The sequence below is a fragment of the Enhydra lutris genome, unplaced genomic scaffold, assembly GCF_002288905.1.
Source record: "Enhydra lutris kenyoni isolate GAN:26980312 unplaced genomic scaffold, ASM228890v2 scaffoldscaffold41, whole genome shotgun sequence".
NCBI lineage: Eukaryota > Metazoa > Chordata > Mammalia > Carnivora > Mustelidae > Enhydra > Enhydra lutris.
In genome coordinates, this window is record NW_019154125.1 from 7,643,974 (window position 1) to 7,669,007 (window position 25,034).

The 25,034-nt window shown below is 39.1% G+C and overlaps 1 protein-coding gene across 2 annotated transcripts in view; it reads left to right on the top strand.

The window, feature by feature from the left end:
- Positions 1–25,034, top strand: part of LOC111155427 (thymocyte selection associated high mobility group box) — a 299,729-nt gene that overhangs the window by 133,570 nt on the left and 141,125 nt on the right. For both annotated transcript variants that reach the window (XM_022515581.1, XM_022515582.1), the window contains exon 2: positions 18,155–18,220. In XM_022515581.1, coding sequence (XP_022371289.1) covers positions 18,155–18,220 — 66 coding nt within the window. The remainder of the gene's footprint in view (positions 1–18,154; positions 18,221–25,034) is intronic.

The following is a 25,034-nucleotide window of genomic DNA, read 5'->3' on the forward strand; positions in this document are numbered from 1 at the left end:
AAGAGAAGTTGCCAGTGACAGTGGAGGGAACCAGCTCTAATCTCTACTGTGAGATGAGGGAGTGGGAAGCACTCTACACTGAAAGGGGAAATGAGCTTCAAAGACAATTCAAGTTTTGTTGCCTTTTTTTTTTTTTTTTAAATTAAGGAGCAGTGAGTAGACTTAAAAAGGAACATATCCAGACAGAGCCACATCAGAAGCTATGAGACCCTTGAGGGCAGGAAATATATTATATTGCCCCCCCCTTTCCAGATATGTGCCTGGAGCATAAGGGTGGTAGCATAATATATTCTGAATTAACGAGAGAATCAATGAAAAAAAAAATGTAAATCACCAATGAGGTAAGGAGAGTGAGAAAGTCATACCTAGACTATTGTTAAATTGTACTCAATTTTAAGAAACAGGGCTGCAGGAAACAGAAGGTTTAGGTGTAGGCTCAAGACACATTGCAAATAGAAAAGTAATTTTTAGGCTTTTTCAAAATTCCCCTCCCAGTGCTGGGCAGATGATTAATAGCGATTCGTGGGCTCTGAGAGGGCAGGCAAAGAAGCAGCTCAAAAGAGACAGCAAATGAGATGTTCTCCTCCCTTACTAAGAAGTGATTCATCCAATAGGACAGAAGATGGTACAGGCTCTGACTCCATCAGGCTTTCTCTTTCTTTCCCTCATGCTTCTCAGTTCTTACTCTCAGACTTTACAGTTCAGGAGCCTAATGCTATAGAGTTAATAAGGCTGGATATTTTTTAACAGCTTTACTGAGGCATCATTTCTTACCAAGAAATTCCCTTGTGCTAAATGGACAATTAAATGATTTTTATTAAATTTACAGAGTTGTGCAGCCATCTACAAAATCCCTTTTCAGGACATTGTTATCATCCCTAAAAGTTCCTTCATGGGTTTGATGAATCTTAGTGATGAACTTAATTTAAGGATAATAGTTACATTATTCAGTGCTTACTACGATCTGAGCTCTACTTTAAACAGTTTATATGTACCAGCTCACTTAATCCTCACAATGACCCATGAGATAGGCACTCACTCCTGTTTCCCCATTTTACAGATAGAAAAATGGAGTGGTCACATGTATAGTAAGAGGTAGAGCCAGCACTGGACCCAAAGCACATTAGCCCCAAAGCTGTTGATCTTAGCCCATGCCATATTGCTTTTTAATATATATTGGCCATTTGAGAAGCCAGACAAAAATAGCCATAAGTATGTTCTTTCTTTGTTTCATTTTTACATCATCAGTATGGAGTGAGAAATTCAGCCTTAATGCAAAAATATCCATACATTTACATTCATTTCCCTTAAGTAGCTGATACTGGAAATATGAAAAATTATGAATAATTTTATATGGAACAGAATGAAGTTGGAGTCTTGGCAGTTATCTGGTTAACAAATTAGATCATCGAGACAGAAAAAAAATCCTGTTTGGTGGTTTAAAATATCTGGTGTAGCTGTCCACATTCATCAAATTAATAGGATAATTGCCAATCCTCTACTCTATTTTGTTCTGTATCAACATAGCCTGAAACACAAAGGGAAGTTTTTGCCCAAATGATATAAATTTAGTCACTTGCAAACACTCCTGGTCACTAACCTAGAAAGGCTGTTGGGGATACTTGGAAATGTTCCCAGAAATTCAGTTTGAGGATGGAACAGCACAAGAAATATAATTGTGGTTTTGCCTCTTTATGAAATCAACTACTGACATTTTAATCCATGTAAAAGCCTGTATCTACTTACAGATATTTCTGGAAAGATATCATGTCAAATGAGCAGAGCATTAAATAGGCATGTCATTTTCCATTAACCCTTCCCAAATGTTAATTTAAGAAAAATCCAATTAATACTCAGTGTGGTAAGGACTGCAAGTGGGAGCTTAGACTAGAGGTTTTATTTTTAGCAACAGAGCTTTTGGGAGGTAGACAGAGGCAGCACTGGCTGAAAAGAATCCTCTTAACTCTAACTGTGTAGACCAAAAAAAAAAAAAAAAAAAAAAATTTAAATGTCACCAGTATAGCTCTTTTACTACATGATATACTGTAGTGGTGGATATGTGTCATTATGCATTTGTCAGAACCTATGGAATATACAGCACCAAGAGTGAGCCCTAACATACACTGTGGGCTTTGGGTGGTAATGATGTGTCAGTGGAGGTTCATCAATTGTAACAAATGTATCCTTATAGTGTGGGATGTCAATAGTGGGGGTGAGGGAGGAAGGGAGCAGGCGTGGGGGAGGTTGTACACTGGTGGGGATGGGGAGTATATGAGGACTCTGTGGTTTGCACTTGATTTTTCTACGAACTTAAAACTGATCTAAAAACTAAAGCTTACAAATAAAAAAAAATAATAAGCTCCTTGAAAAAACAAGTCTATTATATGCTTTTCTATTTAGGAACAAATAGTACTTAAATGCTTAAAAACCTCAGGTAGTGTACTTCTGCTAAGATTATCAGAGGATCTAGCAACCAGATTTCTTGCCTTCTTCATTAGCATTACTCAACCAGTCTGAGAGGTGGGTTCCAGCAGCCTGGGTGTTTACTATTTTCAAGGTGTGGAAGAGAACCCACGCTCTTTTCTGAGAGTTCTGCCTTATGTAGATTTCGTTTTCTCTGAACACTTCTCATTTGCTGTGTCTTCTGATTCCACTAGAATTGTAGTGGCCCTAGGCTCCACTTTCCTGCTCCTAGTTAGCCACTTTGTGAATGTCTGAGGCCATCGAAGATCCCATAGCCTGGGGTGCCTTGGTGGCTCAGTCGTTAAGCATCTGCCTTCAGTTCAGGTCCTGATCCAGGGGTCCTGGGAAAAACTGAGTCCTGCTTCTCCCTCTCCTGCTCCCCCTGCTTGTGTTCCCTCTCTCGCTGTGTCTCTGTCAAATAAATAAATAAAATCTTCATAAATAAATAAATAGCTTTTCCTTACCAGACCCATCCATTCCTCAGACACTCCCCTTCATGTCCAACCACCACATTCTAAGTGAATGAAATTCACAATGTTATTAAACCAATAGAGGCACTATTGGGGTGATAAGCATGCTGCCTAAAAAACTGGGAATACATTCCAAACTCAGAAGACTTATTAATTAATTTTAGATTAGTTGCTCTTGCTCTTGAAGAAGATTATTTGGTCACAGGCTCCCCTTTCTTAGAAAAATTAAAGAGATGACTCATATTTGCTTTATATATGATTTATATTTGTTTAAAATATTGTTTTAAAATTTTGTTTAAAATTTTGGGGGGAGATAGGTTTTGGAGATAGGTTTTGGTTAATAGTACATAGCCCAATATCATATATCTCTTAAAGAACAATATACAGGCCCCCTTGACATCTAAGACTTTTCAAAAAAATAGTGGGCATTGTGAATTAGATATATCGGCTTTTTGTTTCTATAAAGTATGGTCCTTTTTAGACAGACTGATATGTGGAAATACTCATTGTCTTAAGAACTGCATGAAACACAGTGGTGGAATTCCAATTTCATTTATAAAATTAATACTTCCATCTACTCAGAATACTAATGGTTTTAATGAAGACACAGCATCTTGCAAACAAATAATTAGTTTTGTGCATGAAAGAATAAATAGAATTCCAATTAACAAATTGCTAATTTTTCTTAGAGCTCTCAGGTTTCAACCATGACAAGTAGCAGTTTTTATGTGTAGTTTGAAGAATTAATTTTTTCTGTGGTTACCCAGAGTAACTGTAACTCCAAAGTATATATAATACAGTGTATGTTTATTTCAAATCAGTGGAATTGTAAGCATGGGGCGATGTTTTTTAATTCTCGGTTTTGAAGACCATGCTCAGAGCACCTGGAATAGGGCTGTTAGACCTCCAAGAGTTCAGTGATGTCATTGCATTGAAAAAACTATTTAGGCCATATGTAAATTTTTTTTTAAGTAGATGATTTAATTGATGTAGGATTTGAGCTACCTTTATTACTTAAGTGAGTCATTTCATCGTTGATTTCATCTCTCATCTCACAGTTTCTCGTGAAAATGACCAAAACATCAAACTTGACACGTTTCAAACACCAGGGTTTCTCTGCAGCAACACTGTTCATATTGGGGCTGGTTAATTCTTTTGTAAGGAGGCTACTCTGTGCATTGTACGATGTACAGAGACATTTTGGCTCCACCCACTAGATGCTGGTAGTACTGCTTCAGTCCTAACCCAAAGTGGGGTGGGGGGGTGGTGTGGGGGTGAGGCAAATCACCCCCCAGCTGAGAAACACTTCCATAGAGAATGTGGGTTGCTTTGTATATCTATCACGATATTATTAAATAGAATGAGCAAAGCTAGCGCCAAGCAATCAGAAAAAGAAATATATATATATATATCAAAACAAAACTCGAATCCACAAAGATCCAAGGAAATGCTAATACCCATCTAAATAATGGAATTGCTTCATCTATATGGTTGGTGTGGTTGGCATCACAGAATCCTTCTATTAAATCAGCCTCACACCTTAAAGAATGTTAGACTGAAAAGCGTCTTCAGTGACTGCTAAGGGATGAAGTAGAAAGAGAAGTTGTGGAGAAAATAGCAGATGTAGGAAGCCTCAGAGTCTTCCTAAAAATGCATATCCACAAACCCTTTCCTTTTCAACAGTGTAAAAATGCAGTTTTTGAAAGCACAGCTTACGATCTACATAAAGGTAGGAATGTATGTGTTTTGAGAAACTACATTAGCTTTTGGAACCGGTAGTCCAAATGTGTTGTTACAAATGTAGTTTCATTGCCTGAAAATGGGATGCAGTGGGGGCATCTCAAAATATGGATTTTACATATTAGATGCAAGATAGTTTCCTGTCACGTGTCCAAAGAGTTTTGTTGCCTGTATTATGTACAATGGGCAATGGACACTATAATATAACTTTCTGAAGATCAAGTTAGCTCTGAAGAAAAGACAACATTGTTCTGCTTTTAAAATAAAAATCCATCTTGGATAATTTGATCTTGCTCTAATGTTTAGTTTCCATTCTCTTCTGACTTCAATACATGTTTAAATTATTTGTTTCAAGTTGAATGTCTTAAGTAACATTGAAGGATTTCTTAGTGACAAGACTCATTAGATATATTTAAAATATGTACATTTTGCTCAGAATATTCAGAAGGCATTTCAAACAAAAAAGTCCTGAGACCACTTAATCTAACATTAATATTAATTTACTTAATGGTTATAAAAATGTATTATTCCAGAATTTTTCATAGCAAATAGGAAATGTGCAAAAAGTATTAATAATGTAAAGTTTCTTACAGAAAGTGAAATAATAGGTTACAGGCAGTAGAGATTACATAATTTCTTTGATGTGAGCGTTATAAAGGAACATTGACTGATTCCTGAAACAGCCTAAATATCTCACTGAGTTATGCAACTGGTGAACCAGAGCAGAAATTGTTATATAGCTCCATAAAATACAATGAGCGATTGTTATCTTGTGGGTAATTTAATGCTTAAAGCTAATAAGCTATGAAAAACAAAATGCTATAGGAGACCTATGTCATTCTATATCTTACTACTATATATTTAAGTATAACTTTGCATTTTTTTATGCCAGAACAGTCTGAAATCTTCATTTTATGGCAATAAATTCACCTGAAGCAAGTTTAGTGACTGTGATATAATGTAGTTCATTCTGACTGGGTAATAGTTTCTCTGCAAACTAAGAGAGGCATTCCGTTGTACTTTGCATTTTCAGACAACTAAAATTGTGTGTGGTGGTTTTTAATATCGCTCTTCTAATAATCTAAAATAACCTAAGTGAAAGCCAAATAAAGAATATTTCTGGAGAAAAATATTTTGCACACACACAGTAATAAATATGTACATATGTAAAGAACATGCATGTATCCACATATTTATGGGCACATAGATACACACATGATGCTCTATAAAGTTTTCATTTATTGGGTGATTACACTACTATTTTCTCTTGTCTACTCCATTGCTTTGATCTAATATTTAAGGTAGGACGGCGCACTTACAAGGATAGTGATTACAAAATACTGTCTGCCTATCACTTTCTCTATTAAAGACCTGTTCGCAGGTGAATTTAGGACATATTAAGCCTGATTTTGCACTGCTTTCTGCCTGTCGATCTTTCCAACAAACGATGGAAACAGTCCAATAAACTCACCAGAAGGCAGAAACCATAGTTTCCAGAATGTAGTACACTGTTTTTATGTTTAGTGCTCTGTCATTATCAATATATCGGATTCTGAATCTGAAATAATTCTGTCATTTTATGTCTATATATATATATGCATATGTATGTGTGTGTATATATATATGTGTGTGTATGTGTGTATATATATATATATATATATATATATATATATATATTCTGTCATGTATAAATCTGTCATTATCAATGTATCAGATTCTGAATCGGAAATAATTGCATGAAGAGCATATACTAGACCGGTCTGCTAAGAAGTGTCTGAACGAGGACTCCTATCAGGGTCTTCTCATCTCAGACCCACTGCATGATGGAATCGCTCCTACATTCGGTCCTACTCTGCCAAGCCTCCCAGGGAGCAAGAGGCCCTGGATTACTCCCAGAACACATGGGGAAAGGGAAGGAATGCCTTGCATTCCGTCTGCCAATCCGGTCGCTTTGCATTAGCATGCCGGTATAGATCTGGAGAAGATTCGGAGAGCAAACTGTTCACCAGCAGCCTGACGTCAGCCTGAAAAAAAGAAACTAGCGGGCGCTGGAGCCGCGTGGGCACAGTCTGTCCACTCGAGCTGGTCTTGCCTCCTTGGCCCCATGAAGATGTTGGCGATTATCTAAGATCTCACAAGGCTGACTTTTCAAATGATTCCGACGAAAGCGAGGGAAGAAAGGTTTTGGTCCACGAAGGACAGGAACGAAGGGAAAGCTAGAGTGGGATCTGATTTGCAGAAGATGTTGCCCAGGGATGCCGGGGGCGCGGTTATTTTCATGGCTAGAAAGTGATTTGGAAACGAAAGGGCACGGAATGAACGCTGCTGCGGAGGAACAGAATGGCGAGGGAGCCGAGATGATTTTCCTTCTCGCGATATTGCACTGAATTTATTTAATCATTCGTCTCTGTCCTTTTGGAAATAACGGGCTTGGCCTATGCTCAGTGCCGGGGATAGAAAAATCAATAGGAAGGCCCCTGCCCTCAAAGAGTTCACAGCCCAGTGTAGGAGACAGGCCGTGAAACAACGGCAGTACAATGACTTAGAAGCTTCAGGAAAGCACTAGATGCGGTAGAGAACTTGGGTTGGCACAGAGGAGGGAACCCTAAATCATTGGCCATTTTAGGGCAGGCTTACCTTAAGGTGGGAAGAGACACCTTGGTTGGGAAAGTGCAAGTTTATGCCTTTTGTTCAGTCAGAATGATTCAGTCCCTCCTTTCACACTCAGGATGTTCCAGGTTGGTTGTGCAACTCCCTGATCATCTTCACTACTGCCAGGAAAACAGGAAAGGGAATAACAGGAAGTGGGATGTGGAAAGGTTTTCCAAACAGAGGCAGTGATAGAAAGAAGTAGTGGCAGAGATTTTTTGGGGGCGGTATGTAAAGTACTATGCAATGAGGAACTCTATAGGGTGACCAAAGATGCATTCAGGAATGAGGTTAACAATGCTTAACACTTGTCCTGGCACCAGCTTGGGGTCTTTCTGGGTGGACATCAGCCATGTACAAGTGGTAGAGCCATTCTCCTCATGTGTTTGAAACTAAAGAAGTGGAAATTCACTTAAAAATCTGAGAGAGTAGTGAAGAATTTTAGGACGTGGCGGGGGAGAAGGAAGTCTAGTGTAATGCACTGATCTTGGCATCATGTAGGGTATCACGCAGTAGAGAGAGAAAGGTAAGAGACTCACTTCGCGTATCTGTTTGACATGTGTGTGGTGCTGGGAGCTTCCCTGGGGAAGCCTGGCTTTCATGACAGTCCCACGACAGGGCCATGAACGCTCACAGGGGCCACTTCTTCCCAAGTTCACAGCCACCGAGTGGCAGAGAGGGGGTCCGAAATGCCACTCTGGATCATTTGACCCTGTGGTTTTTGTAACATGCCTCCTGCCTCTGCTGACGGCTCTGGTTCCATTAGCACGGACTCTGGAGTAAAGCGTGTTCTTGAGGAAATGCCCATCGTCGGTCAGTGGGTACCATCACAGAAATAACAGAATAAAGTCTGCTGTCCTCATAGCTCTGGAATTGGTTATGTTATTCGTTCGTGCCACATTTATGTTGGGATTCCTAAAACTTGCATATTGATTGAGCCTTTTCTTTGGCCAGGCTCTTGTTTCTCTTGAGCTGACTTCTCCTGTAGGATGATTTTCCGCCATCAGACAGACTAGAACAGAGACTCTGCCCCACCCCTTTAACTTACTCAATTCCTTAAGGCTCGCTATCCTTGTTGATGAAGGACATGAGTACAGCCTGCCTCACAGGATTAAAGCAGTAAATATACATGTGTGCACTTGTTAACACAAGAAGCAGAAAATTCATGTTACCTGGAAACTGGGGGCTGACACCTAGTAGGTGCAACATGAGATGTGTTCAATGAATGAATGAATAACTACCATATTTTTATCTGGGACTGTGTCAGTACCATTGAATTTTGAAAGTTTTTTTTTTTGTTGTTGTTGTTGTTTTTTAAGATCTTATTTATTTATTTATTTGATAGCGAGAGAGTGAGAGAAAGAATAGGGAGGAGGAGCAGAGAGAGAGGGAGAAGCAGGCTCCTCGCTGAGCAGGGAGCCTGACACGAGACACCTTCCCTGCATCCCAGGATCCTGAGATCATGACCATTGCCGAAGGCAGACACTTAACCAACTGAGCCACCCAGGCGCCCCAGTACCATTGAATTTTTTTTTTTTTAAGAATTTATTTAGTACCATTGAATTTTAATGGGCCAGTGAAATCAGGCTGGACTGCTTACCCCAGATCTTCCCATGTGGTGATAGTTTCTTCTCTCAATTTTTCAACAAAAGAGCATCATACGGTGACATTCCAGAAAATAAAACAAAGGAGACCAATCACTTCTCACTGTGCAGTATAAATAAGGTTTAAATTAGAAGCACACAAGCTGTTTCCAGCAACAAGACTTGTAGTTTCAGATCTGACATATTTCTGACAAAGGAGGATGAAGGACTGGGGAGAATGCTACCAAAAAAAAAAAAAAAGAAGAAGAAGAAAGAAAGAAAGAAAAGAAATAAAAAAAGAAAGTCAAATGAGAGTGCAGGACGATCTAAGGGGAATAGTTTGAACTACTATAAACATGTAGACAATAAAAGAAACTTTGGAATGGAAACTCTGTAGATGCATGTAATGCATATGCTTTGGGAAGGGGGATGTCTTCTGCACAAAGCCTTAAGCTAATGCAGGGAAAATTATGCCATAAGCTTCAGAAAAATGTGGATAAGTCTGCAGGGAAAGTCACATGAGATCATGGATTAAATATCAAAGGAGGTTATGCAAAAATAGATATAACTGAATAGTATTTGAAGATGTTAAAGAAAATTTAGGAAAATATACTCCTTCTGATAATAACAAAATGGATTGACTTCCCAGGTTTCTCAAAATGACAGATATATGCCAAATAGAGCTTTGCTTCCTTTCACAGTGGACAAACTCAGACTTAATAACCTGAAGGATTTAATCCAGTTTCTTAAAATGTCATTATGTTTCTATTTGGAAAACAGAAACTCTCTGTCTCTTGAAAAAAAAATAAATGTCAAATACAATCTTGAAAAGAAGAAAAGAATGGATATAAACTAAACATCTTGTATTTCTAATTGGTCAAGTCTGCCCTGAAAATACCAGAATATATTTCAACACCTGTCCTACCATTAGGAGATTTTAATTACCATAAATCTATTCCTGTAACATCATTGTTATATTTAGACACAATGTTATTTTCTGAGTAATAATAATAGGGAAGTGAGAATCTCCATCTTAATAAATCTGTACCTTCCTATTTGTATTTTTATTTGGTACTACCACTTTTAATTTCAAAATTATTCAATAATTGTTTGTCCTCAAATCTTTTTTAAAAGTTTGTGTAAGCCACTCAGTTGTCACCTAACCAGTCTATAACTTCTGTTAATCTCTTTTATAAATCCATCATGCAGGTCTCCTAACCTTACTAATACTCTGAACTTCTGCTAGTCTCTTACATTCTTTGTGTTTTGAGAGAAACATTCTTTTGTTTTTCCCAGAAAGGGGCATGTTCTTCCAGACCAGACACGTGTAGAAAAATACTCTCACTTTTTTTCTGTGCATGTCAGATACTAAATATGCTCGCTGTGCTTAAGAAGGAAGACTAGCAATAAAAGAGCCAGCCCCCCAAAAGTGATGACTTTCATACTTTTCATTCCACATCTATGCAGGATTAAGAGCTGTGGTAAATGAGGTGAGAACTGATATCATGTGGAAATAGTGAGCTTAGGTAAGGATTGCCAGCAAGTTTGAATGTACTTCTCAAATTGTTCCCTTACTGCATGGATTCAGAAAAATTTGTCTAAAACATGACAAGTTAAAGGAATGTTCTGAACCGATCATTTGAAACGACACTAGTTTCAACTGAACAGTGTAGAGTTTTACAGCTTTATGCTTTATAGAGATTCAGAAATTACTTGGGAATTCATTTCAAAAACAATGTTCCTACCTGGAATCAGAAATCATTGCTCCTGATTTTCTAATATCACACACTTTGTGGAGGGAGGCCTTTTAGTTAAAACCATGTATGTTTTCAATCGTTTAAACTTATTTCCATTAGACTCACTAGAATGGAGTTGGACTGATAGTTAAGCTTTTATCCCATACATTCTTTGCTTTCTTAAATAGTGCATAATGAAAATGTATTGCTTTGTATTGGAAGGTTGGGGTTAATGAAGGTTTCTAGAAACTTGCTTTTTTTTTTCTTTCAAACAGAGTGATGTTTTCACGATACAGGAAAATCTTTGTTCTCCTATTTATTACTATTTCATAAGTTTGTTTCGGTCTTTGCCCAGGAATTGAAAATAGAATTAATGATTCTTTTTTTTTTTTAAGATTTTGTTTATGTTTTTTTGTGTGTGAGAGAGAAAGAGAGCAAGCATGAGCAGGGGGAGGGGCAGAGGGAGAAGCAGACTCCTGGCTGAGCAGGGAGCCTGATGTGGGACTCGATCCCAAGACCCTGGGATCATGACCTGAGTCGAGGACAGATGCTTAACCAACTGAGCCACCCAAGTACCCCAGAATTAATGATTCTTAAATAAAATATAATAAAAGTGGAATAAAGATGGGATCAGATTAGTGTAGCTGTGCTCCTAAGAGCACCATCACTTACTATGTACAACTGGACACTGTCCTCGTTGTCTGGAAAGCAGAGCCTGTAGTGAAAGATCGTGTGTTAATGCTGGGAGGACAAGCCCAGGGAAACTCCTGTGAGGTAGAAAGGAAGTGAGAGGGGGAAATGAGGAGATGGGGAAAGCAAACGGTGAGGCACATATTTCCAAGCTGTCAGAGCTTTGCGAAAAATCCCTCCTGGTTTCTGTACACGAGGGGCTTCTCTAAAGAGGTCCCAGGGAATGTTCAGGTCAGTCCCCTCTCCTGGGTCCCCTTTCCTCCACACTCTCAGGACAGGTGGCTCAGCCCTTCTGCATGGGCTCTGGGGAAAAGCAGAACTTTCTTTGTCTGAGTCCAGGTGCAGAGCCACCTGATGGAAGCTGGTGTCAGGCTTAGGGCTCCTCAGTCACTAGCTTTGGTGGCAGTGGAAGCGGTCAGTCCAGGGTTTCAGGACTATGGGCACCGTATCATCCAGTCCCGAAAGCAAAGTCGAAGCAGGCTGAGAAGACCTGGGCTGGGGCACATGTGATTGGATATAGGTCTCAGACAAGCGACTTACCTCGTTTGTGCCTCAGTGTTGTCATCTGTAAAATGGGAAGTAATAAGTGTCACCATATTACAAGACAATTAGAAAAACTAACTGCCTTAAAACATTTTATGTGATTCGAAAGTGTCTGAAAGGTGAGAAAAAAAGGCTTGAACCATCCTGGCACCACGATCTTAAGTACGGAGCCTATACTTAAAAGAAGGTACAAGTGTGGGGTTGAGTTATAGGTTTATGCACAGCATTATTATTATTGAAAATTTCAGTTCCCGAAGCTAGCCAAAGCAAGGTGATAGACAAGTCTTCTTCCAAATAAATCTATCATGAGGACAAAAATGAGATATAAATTCAGTTCAAAAAAAAAAAAAAAAAAGCCAGATTCTATGTTCTGGGCACAGTATTTAAGATGTGGGTCCGCTACTCTCTCTCTGCCTTCCAATGGCCAAACCTTCCTTGCAGCCTGGCTATGCCAGGATCCTGTTTCTTCCCTGTGCCTTTCACAAACACCACAGGGTTTTTTACTGCTCCAGTTCAGGTGATGGGAGTCTGAGGGAAAGGGGTTCTCTTTCCTGTTTCAGCTCTGTGTGCTCTCCGGTTGTAACCTGCATCCATTCAAAACCCCAGCAGAGAACTGCTTTCTTTGCTCGGGGTGTTGATAGCCTGTTTTCAGCTCCTTCTCCTTTCCTTTCAGTGCGAGCCACGCTGTTCCCGCCCTTGTGCTCAGGACCGCTAGCATTCAGCCTGGCTCTGCGTAGAGGCATGTTACTTTAGATTATCTTGCATCAACACAGTCAGCCTTGAAGCGGGAAGATAAATAAACACAGATTCCCTCTCCTGTGTCCCAGGACCCTGTACCTTGAGAATGGGAGGCTGGGTAGTAAGTGTAGGAGTTTGCCTTGCTCTGTTTTTATTGGCCACATTGTTGCTGGGCATGTGAACAGCACTGAGAGCTATTGTCTGTTATCACCCCTCATAGCAGCTTTCAAAATGCTTTGCTTCAATGAAACAACAAAAGTCTTTGACTTCACTGCTCCCAACTTAAGTTATTTCTTCCAATATTCAAAAGGAGGTGGGGTGGGGGGAAGATGACTTATAATCTTATATTGAGCCAAGCAACCCAAAAATAGATACTTTATTTTGAGGTGATTACCCTCACTTATGATTTATTATAATGCATCGTCTCAGAAATGTCAAATTAACTCCCTGATATAAACATTTCTAATTTTAGCTCTTTAAAAAAAAAATCAAGGTATCAAATATTCCTTCAGAAAACACCCAGAAATGTAAGGTTTTCCCTTTTATAGGCAGTACTGTGCGACACTGTTCCATGGGTTCTGTGAGGTTCTCCTCCACACCCACCCGAGAGCAGTTTTCTGGGTTTTCCTCTAATGGTTTCCCTAAAAAGATCCCATTTCCTGTACCAATGCCAATGATTGATTTATAGTTCCCATTCTGCCTTTGATTTTTTTCTGGTTTTAGTGGTTTGGGTAGCCTCATACTGCCCATTTCTGCTCATCATTCACTAGGTTCAGACAGTGTTGGATGTCTGCTCTCAGTTTTTAAATAGAAGATATAATAACTACCTAGTTTGAAAAGCTCTTTGGGATTATGGGTTCGGTTAATATCCTCCAAAAACAATTTCAAAAAACTGTAGTAGAAGATTATAAATGACTTTTTATGTGATTGCCTCCCCTGGTGCTTTGAAATAAAAACACAATAAAGAGTCTAAAAGCACTTGGTCAGAAAGGCTAATCCTGAGTTGATGCCATTTACACTTAGATTTGAATAAGCCAGCCTCTTTATTCTTTCAGACTTTGCTTCAGGTTTTAAATTGAGAATACATGGAAATTAAAAGTCCTAGTACGCCTAGATATAGTTTTGAAAAGTTATAATGCCTGAATTCGGTTGATTTCTAAGAATAATAACTGCGATAAACATGAGGAGTAAGGAAATGTAATTAGTTACTTTTAATAAAACAATTTTATTGCGACAATTATTAACAATGTGCATCTAATATGTGGTCCCAGGTAAAGCAAAGCCAGTTCATTAATGTAATAAGGCAAATGTTGTCCCTTTGAGATTGTGAGGTATGCATCTAGGCCGTCGAGAAATACAAAGAGACATAGAGTCTGATCCCCCAGTTTTATGATTGATGGAGTATAAAGCAGTGTGTCCTTGTGGCAAAGTCTTCTACTAGGAATCCAGACCTTGAGTCTAGTCCCAGATGGACCATGTGACCAATAAAAAGTCTGTTTCTCCAATCATAAAGTGAGAGGTTCAGCTCGGAGGCCTTCAGGGATCTTTCCAAGACCGAAAGTCTAGAGCTCTCTGCACTATAATTCCACTTCAAATGACATGTGCCCTCTACACAGGATGTAAGGCCTGCTGGGATCCCTGGAAACAGCTCCTGGAGGGAGTGTGGGTGGGGAGAGTTGTGAACAGTACGCCAATGACCTTAACCTGATGGGATGTGTGCGTGGTGAGGGCGTAGGGTCTTGGGGGAGAGGGTCTGGGATCATGGCCCAAGACTTGGTCCAACCACGGGGAGTCCTGACACACGTATGTATTTTTGTTTGGCAACTCAAAAGTCTTCAGAAAGAGGGCATATGCTCATTTACAGCTAGGTCTTTTGATTCTTCACCAATCTATATGTTTTTTAATTATATAAAAATCTTGAGGAAGAGCTACAGCTAACATTTAAGTAATGGTGTCCTAGCTATTTCTGTACATTCTTTTAAGGACTTTCTGCTCCTAGAGTAACCACTTTTAATCCACAGCTGACCCCTTTCCAAAGCCTTCAAACCATTCTCTAAAAGTTGAATCTTCTTTCTCTTCTCAAGTGATCACCTTCTCTAGGAAAGTAATCTATTTAATCAAGCAAGTATTACTTAATTTTTCATAACTAGACATTTCCTGAGGGTGAACTATGTGCTGGCCCTAAGCTATAAAGACACTAAAGATAACTAAGATGTGCAGTGTGTCTGATAGCTCCCAACTCAGTCCCGTTAGGCTCCTAATAACAAAACCCACCTGGAACCAGAGGGCTCCCTGGGGGTGCCCAGAGGCTGGAAACAGCCTAGCCCTGACTAAGGGAAACCACGGGGTATAAGAAAATACCAAAGGGTGTAAGAGACATGTAAGAGCAAGTGGGAGGGAAGAAAGGCATTCTGGATGAAGAGCTGTGAACGTATGTGGGTTGTACTGAGACACAGTGAGTCCAGGGACTCTCACAGCAAAAGCAACATGGCTTCTGTTCCCTTAGAAAGCAGGCATATCATGAAACAGATGTCATCCCTTCTTGTGTTTTTACATCGGAGGTCCTTTAGAAATAAGCTTTCAGAGCTTCTTAGTTAGGGTGCACCAGAGAAACAGAACCAACAGGACATGTGACTTACTATATTTGTCCCATTTGATTGTGGAGGCTGGGAAGTCCAAAACAAGTGGAGAAGCTGGAAAGGGGAGCACATGCTATAGTTTCAGTACAAAAGCTGGCAGGCTTAAGGCCTAAGAAAACTGATGTTTCAAGTCAAGTCTGATGACAGAAAAAGACTGTTGTTCCAGTTCAGTCAGTCAGGTAGGAGGAGCTCCTTCTCACTCTCAGAAGAGTCAGCCTTTTTGTGCCGTTTAGGCCTTCAACTGATTAGATGAGGCCCACCCCCAACAGGGAGGGTGGTCTTCTTCACTCATTCTACCAATTCAAATTTTAATTTCATCCAAAAATACCCTCACGGACACACCCAGAATGATATTTGACTGACTATCTTGGCACCCTGTGGCCCTATCCAGTTGACACAAAGTAAACCATCATCCTACCTCCCCTCAGTATTTTAAGGCTTAATTATAAATAATCCGGCGATATTCCACCAGCCTGATTACTACATTGGCAGCTCACTGTGACTCTTGTTTTTTTGAAAGCCTCACAGGGCCACAGAAATTCCAGACAGTATCTCGGGATCGAGATATCGCCAACACTCTGCTTTGGTAGTTTATCGACACGGTTTCCAGAATTGATAGCTAACTCATTGTTATAATTCAGAATCTTTATGTTCTGGTGGTTAAGTGCGTGTCCTGGAAGGTCGGGCTGCCTGCCTTTGAATGGCAGGCAGCCCTGCCTCGTAAGAGCTCTTGAAGCTTGAGCATCTAGCTTAAATTCTCTGTGCCTTTGTGTCTTCCTTGGTAAAATGTATGTAATAACCCCAATGTATTAATAATTGTGAAGATTGAATCCGTTAATACATATCAGTTAATACGTGGAAAGCTACAGGCAGGTGATGGGGACATGGAGCGTACTCCAAAAATTAGCTATTCCCGTAGTCACATACCTTTTATTGTAAAATGCTGCTTCAGCCTTGGCTCAACGTTAGTTAAGCATTGGTACTTTTTGAGGAAAGAGTCTTTATCAAGAGCAGTAACATCGGATATGCTCAATTAGCATACGCTTTGGATAGACTCAAACCAAAACTTCAAAGCCTTAGTTGGCTTGAGAACGACGCCAGATTTAGAAAATGAGTTCGAGAAGATGAAATAGAAAGTAACACATTTCTAGAATATGCATGGGCCGTGGAGTATTCGATCCACTCCACTACTTCTGCTCAGTCGAGTTTGTTATAGTCAGAGAAACTGTCCATATTTTAAATGGTTCTTTGGCATCTTAACATTAAAAACATTTGCAAACAAACCAACAGCGGGTGGGGTGGAGGAATGCTGAATGATGCTTTTTGTCTGGTTGTGAGTTCTTAGCACTAACGGGTGGACTGACCTGGGGGCTAGCCTATCTTTGGGTTGAAGGCGTTCACCTGACTGATGGAAAAACAGCCTTGGGTAAGTCACTTGGACTCACGACTCCTGAGCCAGATGACAAAGCAGCCAAATGTCTAGCTGGTCTTTTCTAAGTGTGCTATTTCTGACTTGTCCTAACAACCCCATCATTCAGTAAGTGATTTCGTATCTGTTTAGATAAGTTTGTTCGCAGAACATGAAATACATTTGCAAGATGATGTGTGAGGAAACCCTTCAGTTCCTTGAACTTAACCTTGTGAGTGCTTCAGTGTCTTTGGGAATGTCTTTACTTGTTTCTGGGAATCTTCAGGGCACCCACCTGCTGTAGGCTCCCGTTCAGAGGCTTGGGGGTATCCCAGTGTTTGTACAACCCTCTTACGTTAGCAGCTCATGGGTGATGGAATACAATGTCTATAACACTGTTTTCTCTTTTTGGACGGTATATAAAATATGTCCATATTGCTGTGTACTTGCACCTCCATCAATAACACTGCTCTGTCTTGAAAAGTCATTTTTCAGATTTTCAAGTTCCCCTGTCTGACATTAGTCTGGCAGTGGAAGTATATTCAGAGTCAGCTCTTTGAAGCTGACTGTATTAGTCCACTTGATTATTTCCTAGGGGAAATTCTTCTTCGAACTAAAAAAAGAATGCTTTGCCCATTTATCAAATGACTAAAGATAGCCGGGGATTAAGTCTGAATGGAGTGATTACTGCTTTCGAAAATCCAAATAATGAAAAGTATCTTATTGTTGTTGTTACGTGGCCGTTGCTTGAGCTATCCCACGGTTCTGCCATTGTACCCCTGAGTCTCCTCCTCCCTTCTTGTTCCCGACTCGTAAATGTGTGTATGAATTTCTGTGCATCCGTAATACCTACATGAATTCTGTATCTCTGAAAAATTTGAGAGAGGAATGTTGAATCGCGGAGCTTGTACGTTTTTACTGGTATTCATGGTCATGTTCATCCTTCGCCACGGTTGTAACCCCACACACTTTTTGCAAGTGTTATTATAAAGTTATAACCGTTCTTTGGAAGGCTATTACGATGAAGCCAGTTTTAGCCTGTTTTAAAAGCTCTGCACTTTTTCACTCTGAAGAGCTAAACTCAGAACGCTTTGAGCTGTGCCTTCGTGTATTTGTATAGTGTAAATCTCCATTCATTTAATACTTCATTACAACTGAACTGCAGTCCGTATACATGGTATGCAAAATGAGCCATTTTTGTTTTAAAACAGATTGCAGATGAAAGGAAACCATTCATTTCTTGCTTGCTTGCTGTAATTACTAGAGCACTAATTACTCCAAATCACTGACATCCAGGGTCAGGAAGGATGACAACAGAAACATCAAAGAAAAGATGGGGCTCACTTTGCTATGACAGATTTTCCGTACTTTCAAGCACAGTTTTTTTGTTTTTTTTTTTTTATGGCTACTGTTTTCCAGTTTGATGGTGAAAACAGCAACAACAAACATGCACACAGTCAAGATTGCTGAATGTTTACTATTATTTCATTCGCAGTTTGACGGTGAGAACATGTATATGAGCATGGCAGAGCCGAGCCAGGACTATGTGCCAGCCAGCCAGGTGGGTTAATTAATCTTCTCTGCCTTGTTTCAAATTGTAATTAAACAAATTCAAAGAGTTGCATTGCAAATGAGTAGCACTATCAGTAACTGCCGCAATCAGGAATAATCATAATTTATAAACAAAGCATTTAAGCCTTGTTTCCAGTTAATGAGATAGAGCTGATAAAACACCGGAGTTGGCATTTGTTGAAAGATACTACCCTGTTTCCTCTCCAGAATGGCAAGCAGCTGTTTTGCCAGCATGATCTTTCCTAAACAGTTGTTTTACCTTTAGGAAATAAAGTCTTTACAGGTGCGGGTTATTTGTGCTTCCGACTATAGACGAGTTAATCATTATAAGCTACACATGTCACAAATAGCTTTCATTATCCACCATTGGGGCAGTTTTCAATACAATGTTACATTTATAACCAAAATCACGTGGCCGGTGAGCACTATATGGCTGCCTTCAGAATCTACTGGGTGGGTAGCTTTCAAGGCAAAATGCGCGATATGATTGAAACCTTTTGAGAGCACGTTTGTATCCATTTTCCTGGGAATGGTTGACAAGGTATTTAATCATGAGAAGTGACAACAAAAGTCCAATGAAAATGTAAATGGTTACATTTAGAAAAGTAAATTCTGGGCTATTTATTTTTAGATACTTAAGACCAGACCCTTTAATCTGGTGAGGGCATTTAAAGCAAAATTGTAAGTGCCCGAAGATGCCAGCATACCATAATATGTAAGGACGTTGTAAGGAAAAATAAACACATGGATAAGTGAAAGCGAAGGGAGAGTTCGTAGGAGCATTTTGTAGATTTGAACGTTTTTTTTTTTTTTTTTCTGGAATAGCAAAACCATGGCAGTTGGAAATTTTATGTATCAGTACCTATGGCATAAACCCTAAGACGGGAGTTTTCAGTGCCCGCATAACCGCCCAGAGAGATTTGATACGATAACTGGGATGGGTGGGGGAATGGAGAACAAAAATAAAACTTCTATTTTTCTTCATGGTGGTTGTTAGTGAATTAATCTAATGTATATGTTAGGGGTGCACTTGGTGAAGCTTTGAAATTTCTCTAAGAACAAAATGTCTCGTGCTTAACTCAAAACAGAGGCAAGCCCGCCTCTCCAAGAACTTTGCATTTAGAAGTCATTACCATCACCGCCTTCTCTGGCAGACATTCTGCAAACCACGCGATATTGTTCAGACGAGAAGGTCATCATTAAGCTCAAAGATCCGGACTCCATTTCCTTCCATTCAACTGAGTTGATCACTTTCAGAATACCTTTGGAAGGCTGAGCCCTGCATTTACAATTCTGACTTCACTGAATTCATTCGGCTAAGTAGCCTCCAAGATCCAGAGGTAGTTGTGAAAGGACTGTTTGATTAAAAAATGAAAAATGTTACTATTAATTTTCTTCTAACCATCAATCCCCAAACTGTACTGACAAGTTTAGTATTACTATTAGATTAAAGCAACCCAGTATCATCTCTTTGGTGCCTTTAGGGTTTTGAAGTGTAAGGGCTAATTGAATTTGTTTGAAACAGTAGAAACACAAACTCAATAAATGATTGCCGTTATAAAGCAGCTGGTCCCTTTCAGAGAATCATTATGTCCGTCTTAAAGACTTTTGGATAAAGGATTGGAAATTCAAAGCATATACATCATAACAACTTGGCTTCTTAGATTTTTAAATTCAAGTACAATGGATACGGTGAAGGCCCAGACTAAAATCAAACTACTAACATTATTTCTTTTAATATGTCAGTCAGGAGTACTAAGGATGTTTTAAATACCAGTGATGATTTATGAAAGAGTAAAGAGCCCCACATACTTTTTGGGTTTTGTAAGATCTGACAGGTTTGTGTGCCAGAAGCAGACTATCTTTTAATAATGTAGCACATATGAAAATATTTTTCGAATGTGCTATTTTATAAAAAATTAGACTAATGCAAGATAATATGTACTCTGGGGGGAATAAACTTTGCAAATTACATAAGTTGAATAGCCTTCGCTAAATTTTACGCTTAACATTCCTTTTGTTTTCTGTAATAAAGTGTGTTCAAAAATTCATTACCTGCTATTCTTTTACAGAATTTTAATCAACTTACCCCTTTCGGCAACCATAAATAGGATTTTAGTCATCTTACAGGGAAAAAAAAAATAGTTTTCTTCCTTTTCCTACATAACATCAAACATCTGCATAGTTTAGTAATCCAAGACAACTTGCCTCATAGCGTCACTCAACAATTATAATTCCTGTTCAATTTTCAAATCAGTACATGCTTTGGGACTTACAGACTAAGTTGCTAAGTAGCAACATATGGTACACTACTGCTCCTGTGATGTTGCTGCAAGCAAATAGCATAATTCTAAACTTGAAATGATTTTTATAGAAAGCCAATGCTGGAATAGCTCCAGAAATGGAAGTACACTGTAAAAATTAATGATATTCTTTCAGACAGTCCCAAAGGGCTCTTCGGCACTATCTACTGCATGCATTCTATACCTCTTAAGCTAGTGTATACAGATCCTTAAAATTTTTTGCATATAATTTTATAATCGATAGGCAGTTTTTAAATTGAATATACTACCTTATAATAGGCCTGACAAATATGCAATAAAAACCCATGACATTTCCACTTCTCCCTGCCTCCATTCTTGGAATATTGGCTCTTTTCTCCTCTAATAGTTTGCTCTAAGTGTGCTAGAGCTGGGTCTAGCTAGCTCAGTACTTTTATTTTATTTTATTTTATTTTATTTTACTTTTGAGTGAGAGTGTGAGCTCTGCGAGAGGGTAGGGATGGGCAGAGGGAGAGGGAGAGAGCAAATCTTAAGCAGGCTCCACACCCAGGCTGGATCCCAGTCTCACAACCCTGAGATCATGACCTGAGCCAAAATCAAGAGTTGGACGCTTAACTGACTGAACCACCCAGATGCCGCAACCAGTACTTTAATTTAAACACCATTTAACTTTTTTTTTTTTTTTTTAATCTGCATAGAATTTGAAGCATGTGATGCAAGTTTCCTTAGTGTGTTCCCAGACCCTGGTTAAGCGGGCCCATTTTGCTTGATATTTCATGAGCTTGCAGATTCCGTCCTAAATAGTTTGTGGGAACATGTGAGCATGTTAAAAAAGGAAAGCCAGATGTGAAGAGTAGCCAATAGTCCTTCATAAACTCACTTCTTTTATTCTTAACCTGTCCTGTCTGTGTGACCAATATGGCAGAATATACAACCACAAGGCAGGAGGGAATTGGGCTTCCCAGCTTAGCTCTGACTCTTCCTAGAATCTTCCGACCCCACTCAGATTCACTTGCTATGAGGCCTTTCTCTTTCCCTGAAAAAACTCTAGCCCCTTTCTCCAACCCCTGGAATTATGGTACCTTCAGTTCCTTCTATGTGATTCTACTCAAGACACAAGTGTTCATTTGAATTACATACATCAAAGGAAACAGGAGTCCGAATCTCTTGATTGAAACTTTCTATGGCACTAAGGTTATTTATTTATGTTTAGTTTTAAATATGTGCCATTACTTTTTCTCATTCTTTCTTCTTCTGTGGAAGTGTCCAGAATATCATTTTCCATAGCTACCTGTTCATTCTGAGCTTTCCACCCACACTGGCAACATTCCCCTCTTCTCTAGATGCAGAAATATTCTCATGCATGCCTCAGTAGGGGTGCTGTGTGAAAAAGTTGGAGAAGGACTGATCTTTTTGGTACAAGAAATAATCTCCTAATGGGGGAAATCAGAAAATTTTTCTAGTGTCAGGTCATGGAGAAGCTTAATTCTTAAGAAAGTTACCTGATTGAACCCGATTAGATCATAAAGCTTAACACCACCTACCCAGTCAAGACACGGACTTTGAGAGTCTCCCTTACCACTCAGCCCTGAGCGAGTGTTGTAATTATTTAAATAGTGTCGATTCTACTTTTTGGCATAACTTTTGAATCTGTTTCCTCTTTCCTTCTACGTGATTATTGCCTGAGCTCCAGGCTCACAGTCTGTCATTAATTTCTCTCATCTCACCTCACTTCCACCTTTCCGTTTCTCCTCGCCCTGTTGCCAAATGCCAAATGATCCATGTCTCTTCCCTCCTTACACACCCCAGGCCTCTCCCAGTGGAGCTGGAGTTATTGATGTACATATTTGCCCCTCTGTGACATGTAGCATACTAGAATTGGTACCTCTTTTCTTGTCTTGCCCACCTGATTGTAAGCTCTCAAAGACAGGACTCACCCTTGTTTCTCCCTGGATCTCCTGTGCCTTGAATGTCTGGCATTGGAAGTACGCAATATTATTTGTTGAGAGACAAGAAAGTGATTAAAATATTCTGCATACATTTTTTGAAAATCATTTTAACTCTTTGGGTCTTCTGCTTGCGATGATTTTCAGTCCCGAGCTGCAGCCATTTAGCAAACCTGGCCCAGCCCATCTCATTCCAGTAGCTTCTCTCCACCTGGGGCCCATACCTCAGCACATTAACAAAAGGCACCAGCCCTCCTGTCTCCTCAGAGAGTCAAATACAAGACTCAAAGAATTAATGTGATAATAGACTAACAGGCAGTCATTCCTACAAGAATTGTTGTACTGCTGTTTGTCATAAGCAATACAATGGCAGTGGAACCAATAGGACTCTCCAAGTTCCTCTTTGTACATGAATTTCTTTAATCTACTGTTAGAATTACAATGTTTTGAGATCTGCAAATGTATTAAAAGTTATATATTTTTAATTACATGTTTTTCTAATGAGAAAATTCTCTAGGTTAGAGTGTAAATGAGGTATGAAAAAAGGGCCTAGAAAGCATAATATGTTAAAGAGTGTTTTTTGGGGGGGAGGGAAATCTCTTGACTATGGGCCATAAAATTTCCATGATTATGACATAAATTTGAACTATAAATTAGACCAATTACTTTTAGATTGGTTCCTTTTGGCAGAAATTTCAGGAGAAAAGTCAACTTGACTTTTTGACCATTGACCCAATAAAATGGCAAAGCCACCATGCTTTGAGTCGTCTAGTTAGTCCAACAAAGTCTGGCATCTTAACAAGCCCAAACTAGTTACTCAAACCAGTCTTCAGTGTAACATTCAAATGATTACTCTGCGCAGTCCCAGAGGTATTCATTACAGACAAAATTGCTCTTGTTGCCTTACATACAAGCTGAGTTTTCAATGGGAAATGAAAGGATGCCTGGAAAAATAGGCCACCTAATTAAGTTAAACTACTCTAGCATTTGGCTTGACATCTTCATTACTCAAAATTAAAAAGATGCTTCACTTGAGCACACAAGTTACAATTGTTTATGTTGTTTTCTTCCTAAATTGGCTTCTTACATGGAAGTCTGTTTTTCAGAATTATATCTTGAAATAGCTCACATATTTCTTACAGTTTATAAAAATGTCTTAATAGCTGTATGGATTCTGAACACGGGGGCCATACAAATATATATCTTAGAGCTCTTGGTAGTCAAACACACATCAGTCTCTGTATGTTTTCTTGATCATTTACATATTGGTGGGATTGACACTTAGAGGACTTTTATCCACACAGACTTTATTATTATTATTGTTATTATCATCATTATTATTAGTGGGCTCTTAACTCTGTTAGCTATAAAGGATCAGTTACATGAGAAACATGGATTCCTCAAAAAAACTTTAAGTAGACCATAAGATTTAACTGAAATTCATTTGTCCAGTGGAAGTGTTTTATATCAACCTCTCCCGCAGAGCTATTTTGGGAACATTTTAAAACATAAACACGTGTGCAACACACCATCTACTGATTGCCAGTTCCCACTCATTGACACTAATGAGGCAGCTGACAGGTTAAATGTTGTGTATCATATACATTTCCAAGCTGTGAGATTTGTGAATATAAGACTCATTTTTTATTTCACAAAATGAATGTTTGTTGCTGAGTGTGCTTGAGAATTTTATGATAATTGTCTAATAGTATGTTTTTTCAAGCATTAGGGAAATGCATTTCAGTGATAAAAACAATGAAAATGGTCTGAGTGGAATAGCATTAGTGGTTAAACAAAAACAAAAACAAAAACAAAAAAAAAACCAGATTCTCCAAAACCATCAAGCTTCATTTGGAGGGTGGTTTGTTCAGTGGGCAACTGTCGAGTGACACCAAGACATTTTGGCCCTGGGAAGGGGGGCTGTGACTCCGGTATACCACCTAACCAGGTTCTACAGTTGCATTTGATCCATTTTGAAACAGCCCATTGGCTTGTTTGAATTGGTACTTTGTAGATTTTTTTTTCTTCAGTGTATGAGCAATTATGAAAAGCTCAGTGATCCTTCCTGTTAACTTTTGCAATATATAACATGCTTAATTTTTTTTTGGTCTGGTACTTGCCATAGCAAACCTGTCACTAAAGAATGTCTAAAAAATAGGTACGGTATTTCAAGTTAAGAATAGAGATCTGTTGAATGATGTCATCTGTCTATGCCAACTCCATTTCCAAGACACGTACAGATTGTTCTCAATAAACGCTGAAATTTTATTATGCCAATATGTCAAGTAGAAACGATTTTGCCCATTTTTAGCATAAGGACACTGAGGCCTGGAAAAGCTGAGGTTTTTTCCACCCACCCATATCTCTCCTGAGACCTCCTTCTTCATATCCTCACCTGCCACCTAAACACCTTTAAACAAGTGTCAAGTTTCCCTTTGCAGTTTCAGTTCCTCGGTTGTGGAGAGACTTAGCTAGACTTCCCAGAAACACAAGGTTTCAGTTTAATCTTTATGTCCATCCATATTTTTTTCTTTCTCCTGTTTTTTTTTTTCTTTTTTCTCTGCTCTGTGTTATT